At 43.6% G+C, this 23,503-nt stretch overlaps 2 protein-coding genes across 2 annotated transcripts in view; one reads left to right on the top strand and one right to left on the bottom strand.

Annotated features, from left to right (window-relative positions):
* Positions 1-23,503, bottom strand: part of LOC115188406 (transmembrane protein 60) — a 426,277-nt gene that overhangs the window by 14,495 nt on the left and 388,279 nt on the right. The gene's annotated exons all lie outside the window — the stretch shown is intronic.
* The window catches only part of LOC115188398 (uncharacterized), a 32,175-nt gene continuing 27,514 nt past the window's right edge, over positions 18,843-23,503 (top strand). Inside the window, exon 1 of the mRNA XM_029747209.1 lies at positions 18,843-19,054. Within this exon, the coding sequence (XP_029603069.1) occupies positions 18,934-19,054 (121 nt within the window). The 5' untranslated portion in view covers positions 18,843-18,933. The remainder of the gene's footprint in view (positions 19,055-23,503) is intronic.

Raw genomic sequence — 23,503 nt, 5'->3', positions numbered from 1 at the left:
ATACAATTTGGATAAAGCCACAGATAAACAACATAAACAAAAATAAACCCCAGAAATAACAGAAGTATGATATGTCAGGAAGTCTGACCAGACACCATACCTCTGCTGTCTATGTTGCAGGTTGATGTAATTCTCTCCACGTCAGCAGGTTCCCTCTATAGACCTAACCACATATTTTATTTAACTAGGCAAGTCAGCTAAGAACAAATTCTTATTTACAATGATGGCCTACGCCGGCCAAACCCTCCCCTAACCCGGACGAAGTCGGACCAATTGTGCGCCGCCCGATCAGGGCCAGTTGTGATACAGCCTGGGATCGAACCAGAGTCTGTAGTGACCCCTCTAGCACTGAGATGCAGTGCCTTAGACCGCTGAGCCACTCGGGAGGGTGCATGTTCATTTGAGGGTGCGTGTTCATTTGAGGGTGCGTGTTCATTTGAGGGTGCGTGTTCATTTGAGGGTGCGTGTTCATTTGAGGGTGCGTGTTCATTTGAGGGTGCATGTTCATTTGAGGGTGCGTGTTCATTTGAGGGTGCGTGTTCATTTGAGGGTGCGTGTTCATTTGAGGGTGCGTGTTCATTTGAGGGTGCATGTTTATTTTTCCAGCATTCTGTTACACATTTCCTTGCTTCTGCTAATAGATAATCTATCAATTTAAATGGAGAGGATTGGAGTGTATCCACAGGAACATTACCTAGGAGATGACATGTCTGGTTGATCAATAATACCCAGGAGGAGATGACATGTCTGGTTGATCAATAATACCCAGGAGGAGATGACATGTCTGGTTGAACAATAATACCCAGGAGGAGATGACATGTCTGGTTGAACAATAATACCTGTGATGTCCTGAATAACATGGAGAATTTCCCACCAAAAATACTGGATTTTCAGACCTTACCAAAATATATGTGATAAATATGTGATAAATATGTGATAAAGTACCTATTTGTCCACACTGCCTTCAACACGTAGGGATATTCCTTTTTTCATTTAATGAAGTTTATCAGAGCTCATAAAAAAATGATGTAGTACTTTGAATTGAAAGTCCCTTGTTTGGTTCCATATAGGGGCTTTATACAGTGTTTTCCATATGTTCCCCAGCTGTCCTCTGATAGCTGCACCTGTCATTCAACCTGCTGGTTCCATATAGGGGCTTTATACAGTGTTTCCATATGTTCCCCAGCTGTCCTCTGATAGCTGCACCTGTCATTCAACCTGCCATGCCTTCCTTACATTATCTAAACACAATATTTGCATGTTAAGGATATTGTGATAAACATTTGAAACGGTTCCAATGTTTTCCTCTTGGTAAAGTAATTCAATCATCTCGTCAATAGGAGTAATCGGCTCAGTCATTTTTTGTTACAATCCATTTATTTATTTATTTATATAATGTTTTTATTCACAATGAATGAAAGTTTACATCCCCCCCCCCCTCCCAGAATGCCTCCAAACCCATTTACAAGGAAAGGCAAAGTCATTGTGTATATCAGAAAACAAACGGTGCTACATATCAGAAAACAAACGGTGCTACATATCAGAAAACAAACGGTGCTACATATCAGAAAACAAACGGTGCTACATATCAGAAAACAAACGGTGCTACATATCAGAAAATAAACGGTGCTACATATCAGAAAACAAACGGTGCTACATATCAGAAAACAAAACAAAAGTATACAACAATGTTACTTCAATACAAGTCAAAATGTATCAGCCTGACTATTTCAGGTGATTAGGTGATCCTATAGGTGATCCTATAGGCCTATAGCAGTAATCTCAAGGGGTGGGGCCAAGAGTACTAATCTGGAGGAAGTGTTTGGAGCTGTTCAAAATAGGATATTGTGTCCCAGGTGTAATAAAATGAGTTGGTTGACCCTCGAATGTATACTTAATTTTCTCTGATTTGAGGCCCACTCAGATTGGATTTTATTAAGTGACGGGTTATCAAGGGACATGATTATCTAAAAAATATGGGATATGAGTTGAATAGGTGTTTTCAAAAGGGCATCCAGACCCGATCCGGGTGATAGAATTGGAAAGGTTGGGCTTTGAGCGCGAATAAACTGTCGGATTTGGAAATACCTAAATAAACTTGAATGGGGTAGATGAAATTTGATTGCGATGTCTTCATCGCAAAGGTGCCATCTATATAAAGGTCAGTAAACTTAGTAAGGCCATTCCTCTGCCACAGCCTGAAAGCTGAATCTAGTTTGGCTGGAGGTGAGAGGGGATTATTACATATAGGACCTTGAATAGAGAAATAACAGAATTTGAAATGTTGACGGAAATGAGTCCAAATGTTAAAAGTATTGACAACAATTGGATTGGATGTGTAGCGCGAAGCTGAAAGAGGGAGATTGGCAGTGACTAAGACTAACAAAGAGGAGGAGAAACAGCAGAAGGCTTCTGTTTGACACCAGTCAGTTTCTGGGGTGTGAAGCCAGTAAATTATCTTTTGTCTATTCGCTGCCCAGTAATAATACATCAAGTTAGGAAGGGCTAGTCCTCTGTGGGTTCTCTCTCTCTGGAGGAATGCTTTACGGATTCTTGGATTCCCACCTCCCCATAGAAAAAAAGATAGAAACTTATCCACTGAAGTGAAAAAAGACTTTGGTAAAAAAAGAGGGAGACATTGGAACAAGTGCAGAAATCTGGGCAACACATTCATCTGGATACAGTTCACTTTACCAGCTAAAGTAAAATGGAGAATACTCCCCTGATTAACACACTTAAACTGGACTTTCAGAGATGGAGTAAAGTTCTCATCATGGAGGGAGGACAAGGTATGGGTGATGTTGATCCCTACATATTTAAAGCCAAACTTGGACATACGAAATGGAATAGTATCCCGTGGAAATTATAATGCTAATTCATTAATAGGAAAGCATTCACTTTTTGAGAAATTCAATTTATAGCCCGAAAACACACCAAACCTACGCAGTAGGTCCACTACCTCTGGGACACACGCTTCGGGGTCGGAGATATATAAAAGCAAGTCATCTGCATACAAGGAAACTTTGTGTTCCAGTCCCCATCTGTAGATACCATGTATTGAGGGTGTGGCCTTTAGCTTAATAGAAAGGGGTTCTATCGCCAGGGCAAATAACAGAGGTGACATTGGACATCGCTGGCGGGGGGCCATTGATAATGGGAAATACTGTGAACAAAGTTTGTTTGTAAGTACTGATGCCTGAGTACAACAGTCGGACCCAGGAAATTAAGTTTGCACTAAAGCTAAATATTCCCATTCTACCCTGTCGAATGCCTTCTCCTCATCTAAAGAGAGAACCACTTCAGGAACGTCCGACGGCGCAGGAGGGTGTATGACATTAAGCAGACGTTGAATATTACAAAAGGAGTGACGGCCCTTAATAAACCCTGTCTGGTCCGTCGATATGATGTCTGCTATAGTGGATTCTATTCGAGAGGCAAGCAATTTCGCTAATATTTTTACATCTGCATTTAAAAGTGAGATTGGTCTGTATGAGCCACACTCAGATGCATCTTTGCCGGGTTTTAACAAAAGTGTGATCGACGCCTGTGTCAGGGTTTGGGGTAAAACACCCTGATCCAGGGCATTTTCAAACATTTCAAGCAGGAGTGGGGCCAATTTGGCAGAAAACTTCTTGTAGAATTCGATTGGGTAGCCATCTGAGCCAGGGGATTTGTGTTGCTGTAATTGAATGAATAATCTCCTCTAACTGTAAAGGTTGGTCAGTTTCCTCTCTCTTCTCTGTACTAGTGGTCGGAGTTTCCACATTGTCAAGAAAATCATTCAGAATTGAATTGTCTTCAGGTGATTCTGACGTGTAAATACAATGTTTTGAAGGTTGTATTGATATCAGTAACAATGAATTGCCTTACTTGAAGGTACATATACACATTTGTTTGGGATATAATGAATTCCTCCTGAATTCCTTGAAATTCTCTATATATGTTTTGCCTTTGAACAGTTGAGACTACAAAGCACTCTGTCTTCCCATCCCCCTAGTCCATAGTAGCAGGAAGAAAGGCTGGGTTGGGGAATAATAGGCCAGTGTCTACACATGTCATTATTCAGTTTATATTGGTGTTGAACCTCTCTCCATGTCTTCAATGTGAGAGTAATAATTGAGTTTAGTTTAATCCTGTGAATAGAAATCTGATCTACTATAAAGAAAAGACAATGTAAAGGGAAATCACAATATTGACTCTCAGTTTCAAGCCATGACAAATCCTTCGGTTGTTGAATCCATGATGCTATGTGATGAAGTTGCGCCGCTCTGTAATGTGATTTAAGGTTAGGGAGGCCAAGCCCACCCAATTCTTTCAACAGATGACGTTTTTTTATAGCCTTCTTATTTTGGCATAAAATTGTGCCTGTTGCTGCATTTAGGCGAGTAAAGGTTGTAGCAGGAATGTTAACAGGAAGCATTGAAAACAGATAGCAGTCTTGGTAAGACATACATTTTGACTGAAGCACCCCGACCTGCTAGACATATAGGGAGGGGCATCTGGATCGTCAGGGATTTTACTAATCACAGGGGGGAGATCAAAGCATATAGTTTCCTGTAGTCTGACGTCATTTTAACATCTTGTTTTATTCTTTTGGAGCTAAGACACAAGAAGAAACTGATCTTTTGTTTTCAAATCAGACCAAAGTGGATGTCAACCAAACCCAATCCTCCTGTCTGAACTGCGACAGCATGTGACTAGTGAATGAGAATAAGGAGATCTTTGTTGATAACGGGGCCTGACCGACTCCATAAAGAGAGATCTTTGTTGATAACGGGGCCTGACCGACTCCATAAAGAGAGATCTTTGTTGATAACGGGGCCTGACCGACTCCATAAAGAGAGATCTTTGTTGATAACGGGGCCTGACCGACTCCATAAAGAGAGATCTTTGTTGATAACGGGGCCTGACCGACTCCATAAAGAGAGATCTTTGTTGATAACGGGGCCTGACCGACTCCATAAAGAGAGATCTTTGTTGATAACGGGGCCTGACCGACTCCATAAAGAGAGATCTTTGTTGATAACGGGGCCTGACCGACTCCATAAAGAGAGATCTTTGTTGATAACGGGGCCTGACCGACTCCATAAAGAGAGATCTTTGTTGATAACGGGGCCTGACCGACTCCATAAAGAGAGATCTTTGTTGATAACGGGGCCTGACCGACTCCATAAAGAGAGATCTTTGTTGATAACGGGGCCTGACCGACTCCATAAAGAGAGATCTTTGTTGATAACGGGGCCTGACCGACTCCATAAAGAGAGATCTTTGTTGATAACGGGGCCTGACCGACTCCATAAAGAGAGATCTTTGTTGATAACGGGGCCTGACCGACTCCATAAAGAGAGATCTTTGTTGATAACGGGGCCTGACCGACTCCATAAAGAGAGATCTTTGTTGATAACGGGGCCTGACCGACTCCATAAAGAGAGATCTTTGTTGATAACGGGACCGACTCCATAAAGAGAGATCTTTGGGATGATGGGAATTTTCTACACATGCCAAGGCTTTCAAATGTAGGCCACTCACATGATTTAGGCGTGTGTGTGTCTGTGTGTGTCACAATACTCCTTCCTCGTTTAGTTTTCCATATCTCTTCAATTATATCTCCTCCATTCACATTTGTGAGGAAGTCCTGTACTATCTCCCTGTTGAGCTCCCGTCCCTACCATGACAACAATCACAAGTTGTTAGCCTGCTACACTGTCTCCAAGGTCACTTTACTCCACTGTCTCCAAGGTCACTTTACTCCACTGTCTCCAAGGTCACTTTACTCCACTGTCTCCAAGGTCACTTTACTCCACTGTCTCCAAGGACACTTTGCTACACTGTCTCCAAGGTCACTTTACTCCACTGTCTCCAAGGTCACTTTGGATCATTTACATTTTAGTCATTTAGCAGATGCTCTTATCCAGAGCGACTTACAGTAGTGAATGCATACATTTCATACATTTTTCCCCGAACTGGTCCCCTGTGGGAATCGAACCCACAACCCTGGCGTTGCAAACACCATGCTCTACCAACTGAGCCACACGGGACCGTGGATCAGCGTGTTATTTTCACCATGTGGTCTACGATGGCACCCAGAGAGCCATTTTAAAGCAGCATAGCCTCGTTCCAGACAGACACCAGGAATAGTCTTGGCCTGTATCCGAAATAGCACCTTATTCCCTATACAGTGCACTACTTTTGACCAGAGCGCTGTTCAAAAGTGGGCCCTGGTCAAAAGTAGTGCACTGTATAGGCAACAGGGTACCATTGGAGACACAGCCATAGGCCTACGGTAGGCTCTGCTCCAGGGAACAGCCACTTGCATAACCTGCAGCTCAAGACCTATTTATTGTTGTAGAGTTGCACTGGGTCAGAGGCTTATTGAGGCTTCTTCCATTCAATCCACAGAGATCTTCCCTACTCAGATGTAAAGGGAGGTTAATACACGGTGCTGTGGCTGAGGTTAATACACGGTGCTGTGGCTGAGGTTAATACACGGTGCTGTGGCTGAGGTTAATACACGGTGCTGTGGCTGAGGTTAATACACGGTGCTGTGGCTGAGGTTAATACACGGTGCTGTGGCTGAGGTTAATAAACGGTGCTGTGGCTGAGGTTAATACACGGTGCTGTGGCTGAGGTTAATAAACGGTGCTGTGGCTGAGGTTAATACACGGTGCTGTGGCTGAGGTTAATAAACGGTGCTGTGGCTGAGGTTAATAAACGGTGCTGTGGCTGAGGTTAATACACGGTGCTGTGGCTGAGGTTAATACACGGTGCTGTGGCTGAGGTTAATAAACGGTGCTGTGGCTGAGGTTAATACACGGTGCTGTGGCTGAGGTTAATACACGGTGCTGTGGCTGAGGTTAATACACGGTGCTGTGGCTGAGGTTAATACACGGTGCTGTGGCTGAGGTTAATACACGGTGCTGTGGCTGAGGTTAATAAAAGGTGCTGTGGCTGAGGTTAATACACGGTGCTGTGGCTGAGGTTAATACACGGTGCTGTGGCTGAGGTTAATAAACGGTGCTGTGGCTGAGGTTAATACACGGTGCTGTGGCTGAGGTTAATACACGGTGCTGTGGCTGAGGTTAATAAAAGGTGCTGTGGCTGAGGTTAATACACGGTGCTGTGGCTGAGGTTAATAAACGGTGCTGTGGCTGAGGTTAATAAACGGTGCTGTGGCTGAGGTTAATACACGGTGCTGTGGCTGAGGTTAATACACGGTGCTGTGGCTGAGGTTAATACACGGTGCTGTGGCTGAGGTTAATACACGGTGCTGTGGCTGAGGTTAATACACGGTGCTGTGGCTGAGGTTAATACACGGTGCTGTGGCTGAGGTTAATACACGGTGCTGTGGCTGAGGTTAATAAACGGTGCTGTGGCTGAGGTTAATACACGGTGCTGTGGCTGAGGTTAATACACGGTGCTGTGGCTGAGGTTAATACACGGTGCTGTGGCTAATAAACGGTGCTGTGGCTAAGGTGTAGGCTTACACGGAACTTTCTCTCTCAACAGAATTTTGTTTACCCTCGTGTGTGTGTGTGTGTGTGTGTGTGTGTGTGTGTGTGTGTGTGTGTGTGTGTGTGTGTGTGTGTGTGTGTGTGTGTGTGTGTGTGTGTGTGTGTGTGTGTGTGTGTGTGTGGGTAGCAGCATAACACCAGTCTCTCCAGCCCCCTATGTTAAGGACCAAGCTTGTTAGACGCCATGTCTAAAGGATGAATGGTCTTTCTATGCAGAGGGCCTCATCAATGTAGCGCTCCAACCCTGTGTGTTGCAGAGGACATCATCAATGTAGCGTGATGTCTTCTGATGTACGCTAGCAGTGACGCAGGCAAGCAGTGACGCAGGCTAGCAGTGACGCAGGCTAGCAGTGACGCAGGCTAGCAGTGACGCAGGCTAGCAGTGACGCAGGCTAGCAGTGACGCAGGCTAGCAGTGACGCAGGCTAGCAGTGACACAGGCCCACATCCTTCCATAGTCAGAGCTCTGTCTAACTATGCCCCAACGTGTGTGTGTGTGTGTGTGTGTGTGTGTGTGTGTATGTGTGTGTGTGTGTGTGTGTGTTACTGCAACAGTGGCCTGAGGCTGCAGGGGAAGCTCGCTGCTCTGGACTGTGCTGACCACTCTGTCTCCACGTTCCATGTTCCAGAATGCTGCCGTTGGCGAGGACAATCTCATCTTTACTGTTAAGGCTGCAAGTTCTACCAACAAAATATAATCTAGCACTCTGGTACCCTGCAAACCTTGACCCATTCTGTATTCTAATGTAATGGAGTCCATTGCCCATGTTGTGAATGGCTGCTGTTCATACCACGATTTGTACATTGCTAGACATGACCGCCTTGTTGACCTGATAGCCAGCGAGGTGAGACAAGTGGTCTCACCAACAGCAAACCTGCAGAAACATGAATCAGTTATCGAACCCCATTGCCCTTCATGGTTGTGAGGTCTGCAGTCCACTCACCAACCAAGAATTCACAAAATGGGACAAAGACCCAATTGACTCTCTGCATGCAGAATTCAGCAAAAATATACTTTGTGTACAACGCAAAACCCCAAACAATGCTGAGCAGAATTAGGCCGATACCCGCTAATTATCAAAATCCAGAAAAGAGACGTTAAATTCTACAACCACCTAAAAGGAAGCGATTCCCAAACCTTCCATAACAAAGCCATCACCTACAGAGAGATGAACCTGGAGAAGAGCCCCCTAAGCATGCTGGTCCTGGGGCTCTGTTCACAAACACAAACACACCACACAGAGCCCCAGAACGGTAACACAATTAGACCCAACCAAATCATGAGTAAACAAAAAGATAATTATTTGACACAATGGAAAGAATTAACAAAAAAGCTGAGCAAACTACAATGCTATTTGGCCCTAAACAGAGAGTACACAGTGGCAGAATACCTGACCACTGTGACTGACCCAAACTTAAGGAAAGCTTTGACTATGTACAGACTCAGTGAGCATAGCCTTGCTATTGAGAAAGGCCGCCGTAGGCAGACCTGGCTCTCAAGAGAAGACAGGCTATGTGCACACTGCCCACAAAATGAGGTGGAAACTGAGCTGCACTTCCTAACCTCCTGCTAAATGTATGACCATATTAGAGACACATATTTCCCTCAGATTACACAGACCCACAAAGAATTTGAAAACAAATCAAGCATTGATAAACTCTCATATCTGTTAGGCGAAATACTGCAGTGTGCAAAAAAGATTTGTGGCCTGTTGCCATGAGAAAAGGGAAACCAGTGAAGAACAAACACCATTGTAAATACAACCCATATTTATGCTTATTTATTTTCCCTTTCATACTTCAACTATTGGCACATTGTTACAACACTGTACATTGTCAATAATATAACATTTGAAATGTCTATATTCTTACATTTTTGTAAGTGTAATGTTCACTAATGTTTCCCTTGTTTATTTCCCTTTTGTTTATTATCTATTTCACTTGCTTTGGCAATGCAAACATATGTTCCCCATGCCAATAAAGCACTTTGAATTGAATTGACAAGTAGAGAGAGAGACTGACAGAGAGAGACAGGCCATGTTCCCAACCAGAGGAGAGATAGAAACAGGAAGTGACACCACAGCTAGCTGGTCTTTTATTTAGCCTGCGACATAACCATGTGTGCATGGGAGTGTGTAGTCGAGCAGAGAGGAAATGAGCAGTAACCACACACTGCTGACTATGCAGGGCACTGCAGGGCTCTACTTCCAGACAGCCTTCTCATAGCAGCTCATCACATTATTCAGTCAGTCTGTTGGTCTGCAGTCGACTTCAGCTTTCATCTATACATTTCTGTTTGGTGTGCTCTCTACTCAAAACATTACCCTAGTAATAAACCCTCTCTGCTGGGCCATGCTACAGAGATAGGGAAACACCCTAGATGACTAGGGAAACATCCTAGATGACTAGGGAAAATAGGGAAACATCCTTGATGACTAGGGAAGCGTCCTAGATGACTAGGGAAACATCCTAGATTAATAGGGAAACATCCTAGATTAATAGGGAAACATCCTCGATGACTAGGGAAACGTCCTAGATGACTAGGGAAACATCGTAGATGAATAGGGAAACATCCTAGGGAAACGTCCTAGATGACTAGGGAAACATCCTAGATGACTAGGGAAACATCCTAGATGACTAGGGAAAATAAGGAAACATCCTTGATGACTAGGGAAACGTCCTAGATGACTAGGGAAACATCCTAGATTAATAGGGAAACATCTTAGATGAATAGGGAAACATCCTAGATGAATAGGGAAACATCCTAGATGAATAGGGAAACATCCTAGATGACTAGGGAAACATCCTAGATGACTAGGGAAACATCTTAGATGAATAGGGAAACATCCTAGATGACTAGGGAAACATCCTAGATGACTAGGGAAACATCCTAGATGACTAGGGAAACATCTTAGATGAATAGGGAAACATCCTAGATGACTAGGGAAACATCCTAGATGACTAGGGAAACATCCTAGATTAATAGGGAAACATCCTAGATGACTAGGGAAACATCCTAGATTAATAGGGAAACATCCTAGATTAATAGGAAAACATCCTAGATGACTAGGGAAACATCCTAGATTAATAGAGAAACATCCTAGATTAATAGGGAAACATCCTAGATTAATAGGGAAACATCCTAGATGACTAGGGAAACATCCTAGATGAATAGGGAAACATCCTAGATTAATAGGGAAACATCCTAGATGACTAGTGAAACATCCTAGATTAATAGGGAAACATCCTAGATGACTAGGGAAACATCCTAGATGAATAGGGAAACATCCTAGATAAATAGGGAAACATCCTAGATTAATAGGGAAACATCCTAGATGACTAGGGAAACATCCTAGATTAATAGGGAAACATCCTAGATGACTAGGGAAACATCCTAGATGACTAGGGAAAATAGGGAAACATCCTAGATGACTAGGGAAACATCCTAGATGAATAGGGAAACATCCTAGATTAATAGGGAAACATCCTAGATGACTAGGGAAACATCCTAGATGAATAGGGAAACATCCTAGATGAATAGGGAAACATCCTAGATTAATAGGGAAACATCCTAGATGACTAAGGAAACGTCCTAGATGACTAGGGAAACATCCTAGATGACTAGGGAAACATCCTAGATGAATAGGGAAACATCCTAGATGAATAGGGAAACATCCTAGATTAATAGGGAAACATCCTAGATGACTAAGGAAACGTCCTAGATGACTAGGGAAACATCCTAGATGACTAGGGAAACATCCTAGATGAGTGGGGAAACATCCTAGATGAGTGGGGAAACATCCTAGATGAGTGGGGAAACATCCTAGATGAATAGGGAAACATCCTAGATGACTAGGGAAACATCCTAGATGACTAGGGAAACATCCTAGATTAATAGGGAAACATCCTAGATGACTAGGGAAACATCCTAGATGAATAGGGAAACGTCCTAGATGACTAGGGAAACATCCTAGATGACTAGGGAAACGTCCTAGATGACTAGGGAAACATCCTAGATGAATAGGGAAACATCCTAGATTAATAGGGAAACATCCTAGATGAGTGGGCAAACATCCTAGATGAGTGGGGAAACATCCTAGATGAGTGGGGAAACATCCTAGATGACTAGGGAAACATCCTAGATGACTAGGGAAACATCCTAGATGAGTGGAGAACATCCTAGATGAGTGGGGAAACATCCTAGATGAGTGGGGAAACATCCTAGATGACTAGGGAAACGTCATAGATGACTAGGGAAACGTCCTAGATGACTAGGGAAACGTCCTAGATGACTAGGGAAACTTCCTAGATGACTAGGGAAACATCCTAGATGACTAGGGAAACGTCATAGATGACTAGGGAAACGTCCTAGATGACTAGGGAAACGTCCTAGATGACTAGGGAAACGTCCTAGATGACTAGGGAAACATCCTAGATGACTAGGGAAACATCCTAGATGACTAGGGAAACATCCTAGATGACTAGGGAAACATCCTAGATGACTAGGGAAACATCCCAGATAGGACATCCAGATGAGGAACCGCCATGAGTTAAATCTAATAGCTTGTTTTTGCAGATTTTCAGATTGCTAAAACCCATATTATTGGTGTCACTAGTAGTGTTGTCTGTCCTCGGGTCATTGTAAAAAGCCCTTACCCTGCCCTGTAAACAGTGTTGGTAACCTGTGTAAACAGTGTGGTTGAGTGCTTGTGGTGGCATGCAGTGTTATGTAAAGTAGCCTGGAGAAATAGCTTTAAGCCTGGGGAGGAGGGAGGGAGAAGACAAGCCTGGCCACAGAGGGAAAGAGGGGACTCTGTAAAAAACACCCCACTTCGCTCAGTGATTTTCATAGTAACCTTAACCTAATTCTCGTAACCTGCTACGTTCATTCTTCTAAACTGTCTGCGTAAATTCTCTTAACTTGCTACAAAAACTGTACTTTTGGTGGTAGCTGTGTGGGAGTGTTTTTAGGCCGTCCCAGGGAAAGAGAGAGGATGAGGGATGAAGAGAGGGAGGGAAGATGAGTAGTACGATTCAATCTTACTCCTGTATTGACTCTTTGCCTGTTTGATGGTTCATCGGAGGGCATAGCGGGATTTCTTATAAGCGTCCAGGTTAGTGTCCCTCTCCTTGAAAGCAGCAAGAATACCCTTTAGCTCAGTGCAGATGTTGCCTGTAATCCATGGCTTCTGGTTGGGGTATGTACGTACAGTCACTGTGGGGACGACGCCATCAATGCACTTATTGGTGAAGCCGGTGACTTGGTATACTCCTCAGTGCCATCGGATGAATCCCGGAACATATTCCAGTCTGTGCTAGTAAAACTGTCCTGTAGTGTAGCATCCGCGTCATCTGACCAGTTCCGTATTGAGCGAGTCACTGGTACTTCCTGCTTTAGTTTTTGCTCGTAAGCAGGAATCTGGAGGATATAATTATGGTCAGATTTGCCAAATGGAGAGCGAGGGAGAGTTTTGTACATGTCTCTGTGTGTGGAGTAAAGGTGGTCTAGAGTTTTTCTTCCTGCTTGCACATTTAACATGCTGGTAGAAATGTGTTAAAACTGATTTAAGTTTTACCTAAGTTTAAGTTGTTGGTTTGAAAACATGCTCTAACAGTGTCTAGACTGGACTATATGTATTGTGATTCAATACTGAGATTTTTATTGTGATTCCATGTTCCAAACATATTGCTCACTAAACAGTGCATTCGAAAAGTATTCAGACCCCTTCACTTTTTCCACATTTTGTTACGTTACAGCCTTATTCTAAAATGTATGATTATTTATTTTAAATGTCATCATCAATCTACATAAAATACCCCATAATAACAAAGAAAAAACAGGTTTTGAGAAAATGTTCCAATTTATTAAAAGTACAAAAACAGAAATACCTACACATTGGCCTCCATAATTCTTAAATGGAAGAAGTTTGGAACCACCAAGACTCTTCCTAGAGCTGGCCACCCAGCCAAACTGAGCAATCGGCAGGAGAAGGGCCTTGGTCAGGGAGATGACCAAGAACCCGATGGTCACTTTGACAGAGCTCCAGAGTTCCTCTGAGGAGATGGGAGAACCTTCCGGACGGACAACCATCTCTGCAGCACTCCACCAATCAGGCCTTTATGGTAGAGTGGTCAGACGGAAGCCACTCCTCAGTAAAAGGCACATGACATCCTGCTTGGAGTTTGCAAAAAGACACCTAAAGACTCTCAGACGATGAGAAACAAGATTCTCTGGTCTGATGAAACCAAGATTGAACTCTTTGACCTGAATGCCAAGTGTCAGGTCTGCAGGAAACCTGGCACCATCCCTACGGTGAAGCATGGTGGTGGCAGCATCTTGCTGTAGGGATGTTTTTCAGAGGCAGGGACTGAGAGACTAGTCAGGATCGAGGGAAAGACGAACGGAGCAAAGAACATGGAAATGTGTTTACTCACTATTTTTAAAAAGAAGATGGAGAACAAGCTATGAAGGAAAAATATTGGAGTTTTGGTGCAGGTTCAGGCAACTAGCGCAGAAATAATATAATGTCATATTGTCAAAACGATACCATAAGATATATCGTCAAAAATAAAACCCCTATATGTAACCATTTCTTTTCCCCCAATAACATCTTAGATGAATAGGGAAACATCCTAGATTAATAGGGAAACATCCTAGATGACTAGGGAAACATCCTAGATGACTAGGGAAACATCCTAGATGACTAGGGAAACGTCCTAGATGACTAGGGAAACGTCCTAGATGACTAGGGAAACGTCCTAGATGACTAGGGAAACGTCCTAGATGACTAGGGAAACACCCTAGATGACTAGGGAAACATCCTAGATGACTAGGGAAACACCCTAGATGACTAGGGAAACATCCTAGATGACTAGGGAAACATCCTAGATGACTAGGGAAACATCCTAGATGACTAGGGAAACATCCCAAGCCCAGATGAGGAACCGCCATGAGTTAAATCTAATAGCTTGTTTTTGCAGATTTTCAGATTGCTAAAACCCATATTATTGGTGTCACTAGTAGTGTTGTCTGTCCTCGGGTCATTGTAAAAAGCCCTTACCCTGCCCTGTAAACAGTGTTGGTAACCTGTGTAAACAGTGTGGTTGAGTGCTTGTGGTGGCATGCAGTGTTATGTAAAGTAGCCTGGAGAAATAGCTTTAAGCCTGGGGAGGAGGGAGGGAGAAGAAGACAAGCCTGGCCACAGAGGGAAAGAGGGGACGTAAAAAACACCCCACTTCGCTCAAAGTGATTTTCGTAGTAACCTTAACCTAATTCTCGTAACCTGCTACGTTCATTCTTCTAAACTGTCTGCGTAAATTCTCTTAATTAACTTGCTACAAAAACTGTACTTTTGGTGGTAGCTGTGTGGGAGTGTTTTTAGGCCGTCCCAGGGAAAGAGAGAGGATGAGGGATGAAGAGAGGGAGGGAAGATGAGTAGTACGATTCAATCTTACTCCTGTATTGACTCTTTGCCTGTTTGATGGTTCATCGGAGGGCATAGCGGGATTTCTTATAAGCGTCCAGGTTAGTGTCCCTCTCCTTGAAAGCAGCAACTCTACCTTTTAGCTCAGTGCGGATGTTGCCTGTAATCCATGGCTTCTGGTTGGGGTATGTACGTACAGTCACTGTGGGGACGGCGCCATCAATGCACTTATTGATGAAGCCGGTGACTTGGTATACTCCTCAGTGCCATCGGATGAATCCCGGAACATATTCCAGTCTGTGCTAGCAAAACAGTCCTGTAGCGTAGCATCCGCGTCATCTGACCAGTTCCGTTTTGAGCGAGTCACTGGTACTTCCTGCTTTAGTTTTTGCTCGTAAGCAGGAATCTGGAGGATATAATTATGGTCAGATTTGCCAAATGGAGGGCGAGGGAGAGTTTTGTACGTGTCTCTGTGTGTGGAGTAAAGGTGGTCTAGAGTTTTTCTTCCTGCTTGCACATTTAACATGCTGGTAGAAATGTGTTAAAACTGATTTAAGTTTTACCTAAGTTTAAGTTGTTGGTTTGAAAACATGCTCTAACAGTGTCTAGACTGGACTATATGTATTGTGATTCAATACTGAGATTTTTATTGTGATTCCATGTTCCAAACATATTGCTCACTAAACAGTGCATTCGAAAAGTATTCAGACCCCTTCACTTTTTCCACATTTTGTTACGTTACAGCCTTATTTTAAAATGTATGATTATTTATTTTAAATGTCATCATCAATCTACATAAAATACCCCATAATAACAAAGAAAAAACAGGTTTTGAGAAAATGTTCCAATTTATTAAAAGTACAAAAACAGAAATACCTACACATTGGCCTCCATAATTCTTAAATGGAAGAAGTGTGGAACCACCAAGACTCTTCCTAGAGCTGGCCACCCGGCCAAACTGAGCAATCGGCAGGAGAAGGGCCTTGGTCAGGGAGGTGACCAAGAACCTGATGGTCACTCTGACAGAGCTCCAGAGTTCCTCTGAGGAGATGGGAGAACCTTCCAGAAGGACAACCATCTCTGCAGCACTCCACCAATCAGGCCTTTATGGTAGAGTGGTCAGACGGAAGCCACTCCTCAGTAAAAGGCACATGACATCCCGCTTGGAGTTTGCCAAAAGGCTCCTAAAAGACTCTCAGACCATGAGAAACAAGATTCTCTGGTCTGATGAAACCAAGATTGAACTCTTTGACCTGAATGCCAAGTGTCAGGTCTGCAGGAAACCTGGCACAATCCTTACGGTGAAGCATGGTGGTGGCAGCATCTTGCTGTAGGGATGTTTTTCAGCGGCAGGGACTGAGAGACTAGTCTGGATCGAGGGAAAGACGAACGGAGCAAAGAACATGGAAATGTGTTTACTCACTATTTTTAAAAAGAAGATGGAGAACAAGCTATGAAGGAAAAATATTGGAGTTTTGGTGCAGGTTCAGGCAACTAGCGCAGAAATAATATAATGTCATATTGTCAAAACGATACCATAAGATATATCGTCAAAAATAAAACCCCTATATGTAACCATTTATTTTCCCCCAATAACGTGTGTGTGTGTGTGTGTGTGTGTGTGTGTGTGTGTGTGTGTGTGTGTGTGTGTGTGTGTGTGTGTGTGTGTGTGTTCAGGGTTATTTCTGCAGTATTGATGAAGAGGGACATTGGGGACAGCAGAGAACCTGAATAAGTGAACGAATAGTATCTCTCTTCCTCTCGTCTCTCTTTATCTACCTCATTTCATCACGACTAACAATGTCAGTCAGCGGGACACCTGAGATATCTACCAGCCCTCCTCCACCTCCACCCCAGCCCCTCTCTACCTTCCATCGTGGGTGTCAGGAGGCCTAGGCTATCTTTATGTCACTTAGAGAGTGTCCTGTTGGTCTTCCATCATGGGTGTCAGGAGGCCTAGGCTATCTTTATGTCACTTAGAGAGTGTCCTGTTGGTCTTCCATCATGGGTGTCAGGAGGCCTAGGCTATCTTTATGTCACTTAGAGAGTGTCCTGTTGGTCTTCCATCGTGGGTGTCAGGAGGCCTAGGCTATCTTTATGTCACTTAGAGAGTGTCCTGTTGGTCTTCCATCGTGGGTGTCAGGAGGCCTAGGCTATCTTTATGTCACTTAGAGAGTGCAACTTGAGTTGGGGTCTTGTGGTGTAACTGGAGCTAGTAAGGGAACCAGCCTACTACCTGATGGAAAACATGCCCACACTCACACCCAGGATACCCCACCAGCAACACCTCTCCCGCCTCTCATCGTTGGGGGGGTTAATCAGATGTCCCCTCCCCCTCTTTTCTCCCTCTTTCCCCCTCCTCAAACACATCCACCTGGTTGCAGTCCAGAGATGCAGTCCTTCCATGTCATTAAAATGCCAGGTAGCTGTGTTGAGTTACACTCACTTTAACGAGCTACACGACCACTACAAAATGGAGGGATACTTTCTGACTGGTAATGCACCCCCCTCCTTATTTAAACAAGACACCCAGACCTGGAATACAACCCCCCCTGGATGGACCTGCTAGCCAATACAGCAACACTAGTCTGACAATGAACTGCTGTGAGTTGTTTCTGACTGTGTGTAGCATAGTAGCTAGTGTTATATTATGTGATATGCTGCCATTGGTAGCAGGATCTGTTCTCTGTGTGTTTGCTGCTCTCTGTTCAGTGTAGCATTTCAGAGTTGTTTTCATAACAGCTGTTTTATGTAATTCATTACACAGCATTATGTAACTCTGTAACCTCCCACCTCCTGATTTTGAATCGGACTGACTTCCGACAGTATCGCTCTCATCTCTCTCATCTCTCTCTCTCTCTCTCTCTCTCTCTCTCTCTCTCTCTCTCTCTCTCTCTCTCTCTCTCTCTCTCTCTCTCTCTCTCTCTCTCTCTCTCTCTCAATTCAAGGGGATTTATTGACATGGGAAACATATGTTTACATTGCCAAAGCAAGTGAAATAGATAATAAACAAAAGTGAAATAAACAATAATAACAAGTGAAAAGCAAATATTACACAAACAAAAGTTCCAAAAGAATAAAGACATTTCAAATGTCATATGTCTATATACAGATGTGCAAAAGGGAAAATAAATAAACATAAATATGGGTTGTATTTATAATGGTGTTTGTTCTTCACTGGTTGACCTTTTCTTGTGGCAACAGGTCACACATCTTGCTGCTGTAATGTCACACTGTGGTATTTCACCCAGTAGATATGGGACTTTATCAAAATTGGGTTTGTTTTGTAATTCTTTGTGGATCTGTGTAATCTGAGGGAAATATGTGTCTCTAATATGGTCATACATTTGGCAGGAGGTTAGGAAGTGCAGCTCAGTTTCCACCTCATTTTGTGGGCAGTGTGCACATAGCCTGTCTTCTCTTGAGAGCCAGGTCTGCCTACGGCGGCCTTTCTCAATAGCAAGGCTATGCTCACTGAGTCTGTACATAGTCAAAGCTTTCCTTAAGTTTGGGTCAGTCGCGTTCTCTCTCTCCTGTCTCTCTCTCTCTCTCTCTCTCTCTCTCTCTCTCTCTTTCCTGTCTCTCATCTTCCTCCTTCTCAATCACTCTAAATCGCTCTCAACTCTCTTCCTGCCTCTGAAATTCATCTCACTCCCTGTCTCTCACCTCCCTCTCTCTCTCACTTCTCTTCTCTATTTCTCTCTCTTCACTCAAGCTCCCAGTCTCCTCTCCTCTCTCATGTCCTGTCCCAGCTCTTTGGGTGGAAGCAGGCTCTGTTCCATCATAGCACTCCTACCCCATCATTGTAGAAGGCCAGAGTCAGCCCAGATATTCAGCAGCTGTTAGTTAAAGCTGCTGCTCAGTGCTTTACTCTATGTAGACAGTGATGCTGAGGAGGACTGGTGTGTGTGTGTGTGTGTTGCAGTATATCACAGTACAGCCAACAAGAACGTATGCCCACTCACACACAGTGCATCACGCTACATACAACCAACAGGTATGTACAGGACCGGCCTTCCCATTACCCACTCACACGCAGTGCATCACGCTACATACAACCAACAGGTATGTACAGGACCGGCCTTCCCATTACCCCGTCACACACAGTGTATCACGCTACATACAACCAACAGGTATGTACAGGACCGGCCTTCCCATTACCCCGTCACACACAGTGTATCACGCTACATACAACCAACAGGTATGTACAGGACCGGCCTTCCCATTACCCCGTCACACACAGTGTATCACGCTACATACAACCAACAGGTATGTACAGGACCGGCCTTCCCATTACCCCGTCACACACAGTGTATCACGCTACATACAACCAACAGGTATGTACAGGACCGGCCTTCCCATTACCCCGTCACACACAGTGTATCACGCTACATACAACCAACAGGTATGTACAGGACCGGCCTTCCCATTACCCCGTCACACACAGTGTATCACGCTACATACAACCAACAGGTATGTACAGGACCGGCCTTCCCATTACCCCGTCACACACAGTGTATCACGCTACATACAACCAACAGGTATGTACAGGACCGGCCTTCCCATTACCCCGTCATACACAGTGTATGGTGCTGAATCCTACTGTACTAGAATGCCCACTCACAGGCAGTACATCACACTACAGACCACATATAAAATGGAGCCCAACTGCAGGTGTAGTGTTGGCCTCCTGTGAAGCCACACTCTCCATGTGGGTTGGCAATTACACTCAGATGTCAGAATCCAAAACCACTCCTCTGTTTTCTGTCCTCCCCGCTCTCCCTCTCTCAGCCTCTCTCTCTCCCCCTCTCCCTCTCTCTCCCTCTCCCAGCCTCTCTCTCTCTCCCTCTCTCAGCCTCTCCCTCTCTCAGCCTCTCTCTCTCCCCCTCTCCCTCTCTCTCTCTCTCTCTCTCTCCCTCTCTCAGCCTCTCTCTCTCTCCCTCTCTCAGCCTCTCCCCCTCTCCCTCTCTCAGCCTCTCCCTCTCTCAGCCTCTCCCCCTCTCCCTCTCTCAGCCTCTCTCTCTCCCTCTCTCAGCCTCTCTGTGTCTCTGTGACTATTGTCAGTATTGACATAATGAAGCCATTCATCCTCTGGTACTTAACCTGTCAGTTGTGTTGCTTGTGTAGTTTACAGCAATACTGTTACTGTATGTGGTGTAGTTTACAGCAAAACTGTTACTGTATGTGGTGTAGTTTAGAGCAAAACTGTTACTGTATGTGGTGTAGTTTACAGCAATACTGTTACTGTATGTGGTGTAGTTTACAGCAATACTGTTACTGTATGTGGTGTAGTTTACAGCAATACTGTTACTGTATGTGGTGTAGTTTACAGCAATACTGTTACTGTATGTGGTGTAGTTTACAGCAATACTGTTACTGTATGTGGTGTAGTTTACAGCAATACTGTTACTGTACTGTATGTGGTGTAGTTTACAGCAATACTGTTACTGTACTGTATGTGGTGTAGTTTACAGCAATACTGTTACTGTATGTGGTGTAGTTTACAGCAATACTGTTACTGTACTGTATGTGGTGTAGTTTACAGCAATACTGTTACTGTACTGTATGTGGTGTAGCTTACAGCAATAGTGTTACTGTACTGTGTGTGGTGTAGTTTACAGCAATACTGGTACTGTTACTGTACTGTATGTGGTGCAGTTTACAGCAATACTGTGACTGTTACTGTACTGTACATGGTGTAGTTTACAGCAATGCTGTACTGTATGTGGTGTAGTTTACAGCAATGCTGTACTGTATGTGGTGTAGTTTCAAGCAATGCTGTACTGTACGTGGTGTAGTTTACATAAGTATTGTTACTATACTGTACATGGTGCAGTGTACAGTACGTGGTGCAGTTTACAGCAGTACATTTACTGTTACTGTACTGTACGTGGTGTAGTTTACAGTAATACTGTACTGTACATGGTGTAGTTTACAGAAATATTGTTACTGTACGTGGTACAGTGTACAGTACGTGGTGTAGTTTACAGCAATGCTGAACTGTACATGGTTTAGTTTACAGCAGTACCTTTAACTGTACTGTACTTGGTGTAGTTTACACAGTACTGTTACTGTACGTGGTGTAGTTTACAGCAGTACTGTGCTGTACTGTACTTGGTGTAGTTTACATCAGTGCATTTATTGTTACTGTACAGTATGTGGTGTAGTTTACAGCTAGGCTAATAGTACTGTTACTGTACTGTACGTGGTGTAGTTTACAGCTAGGCTAATAGTACTGTTACTGTACTGTACGTGGTGTAGTTTACAGCTAGGCTAATAGTGCTGTTACTGTACTGTACGTGGTGTAGTTTACAGCTATGCTAATAGTACTGTTACTGTACTGTACTTGGTGTAGTTTACACAGTACTGTTACTGTACGTGGTGTAGTTTACAGCAGTACTGTGCTGTACTGTACTTGGTGTAGTTTACAGCAGTACATTTATTGTTACTGTACAGTATGTGGTGTAGTTTACAGAAGTACTGTTACTGTACGTGGTGTAGTTTACAGCTAGGCTAATACTGCAGTTCTGTACTGTTACTGTACGTGGTGTAGTTTACAGCTAGGCTAATAGTGCTGTTCTGTACTGTACATGGTGTAGTTTACAGCTAGGCTAATAGTGCTGTACTGTACGTGGTGTAGTTTACAGCTAGGCTAATAGTGCTGTACTGTACATGGTGTAGTTTACATCTAGGGTAATTGTACTGTACTGTACGTGGTGTAGTTTACAGCTAGGCTAATAGTGCTGTACTGTACGTGGTGTAGTTTACAGCTAGGCTAATAGTGCTGTACTGTACGTGGTGTAGTTTACAGCTAGGCTAATAGTGCTGTACTGTACTGTATGTGGTGTAGTTTACATCTAGGCTAATAGTACTGTTACTGTACTGTACGTGGTGTAGTTCACAGCTAGGCTAATAGTGCTGTTACTATACTGTACGTGGTGTAGTTTACAGCTAGGCTAATAGTACTGTTACTGTACTGTGCGTGGTGTAGTTTACAGCTAGGCTAATAGTGCTGTACTGTACGTGGTGTAGTTTACAGCTAGGCTAATAGTGCTGTACTGTACGTGGTGTAGTTTACAGCTAGGCTAATAGTGCTGTACTGTACGTGGTGTAGTTTACAGCTAGGCTAATAGTGCTATACTGTACGTGGTGTAGTTCACAGCTAGGCTAATAGTGCTGTTACTATACTGTACGTGGTGTAGTTTACAGCTAGGCTAATAGTACTGTTACTGTACTGTGCGTGGTGTAGTTTACAGCTAGGCTAATAGTGCTGTACTGTACGTGGTGTAGTTTACAGCTAGGCTAATAGTGCTGTACTGTACGTGGTGTAGTTTACAGCTAGGCTAATAGTGCTGTACTGTACGTGGTGTAGTTTACAGCTAGGCTAATAGTGCTATACTGTACATGGTGTAGTTTACAGCTAGGCTAATAGTGCTGTACTGTACGTGGTGTAGTTTACAGCTAGGCTAATAGTGCTATACTGTACATGGTGTAGTTTACAGCTAGGCTAATAGTGCTATACTGTACATGGTGTAGTTTACAGCTAGGCTAATAGTGCTGTACTGTACGTGGTGTAGTTTACAGCTAGGCTAATAGTGCTGTACTGTACGTGGTGTAGTTTACAGCTAGGCTAATAGTGCTATACTGTACATGGTGTAGTTTACAGCTAGGCTAATAGTGCTGTACTGTACGTGGTGTAGTTTACAGCTAGGCTAATAGTGCTATACTGTACATGGTGTAGTTTACAGCTAGGCTAATAGTGCTGTACTGTACGTGGTGTAGTTTACAGCTAGGCTAATAGTGCTATACTGTACATGGTGTAGTTTACAGCTAGGCTAATAGTGCTGTACTGTACGTGGTGTAGTTTACAGCTAGGCTAATAGTGCTGTACTGTACATGGTGTAGTTTACAGCTAGGCTAATAGTGCTATACTGTACATGGTGTAGTTTACAGCTAGGCTAATAGTGCTGTACTGTACGTGGTGTAGTTTACAGCTAGGCTAATAGTGCTATACTGTACATGGTGTAGTTTACAGCTAGGCTAATAGTGCTATACTGTACATGGTGTAGTTTACAGCTAGGCTAATAGTACTGTTACTGTACGTGGTGTAGTTTACAGCAGTACTGTGCTGTACTGTACTTGGTGTAGTTTACAGCAGTACATTTATTGTTACTGTACAGTATGTGGTGTAGTTTACAGAAGTACTGTTACTGTACGTGGTGTAGTTTACAGCTAGGCTAATACTGCAGTTCTGTACTGTTACTGTACGTGGTGTAGTTTACAGCTAGGCTAATAGTGCTGTTCTGTACTGTACATGGTGTAGTTTACAGCTAGGCTAATAGTACTGTTACTGTACTGTACGTGGTGTAGTTTACAGCTAGGCTAATAGTGCTGTACTGTACGTGGTGTAGTTTACAGCTAGGCTAATAGTGCTGTACTGTACATGGTGTAGTTTACATCTAGGGTAATTGTACTGTACTGTACGTGGTGTAGTTTACAGCTAGGCTAATAGTGCTGTACTGTACGTGGTGTAGTTTACAGCTAGGCTAATAGTGCTGTACTGTACTGT

This window comes from Salmo trutta, unplaced genomic scaffold (assembly GCF_901001165.1).
Source record: "Salmo trutta unplaced genomic scaffold, fSalTru1.1, whole genome shotgun sequence".
Classification (NCBI taxonomy): domain Eukaryota; kingdom Metazoa; phylum Chordata; class Actinopteri; order Salmoniformes; family Salmonidae; genus Salmo; species Salmo trutta.
Note: the sequence above shows the minus strand (reverse complement) of the source record. Positions and strands in the feature narration are given on the sequence as shown.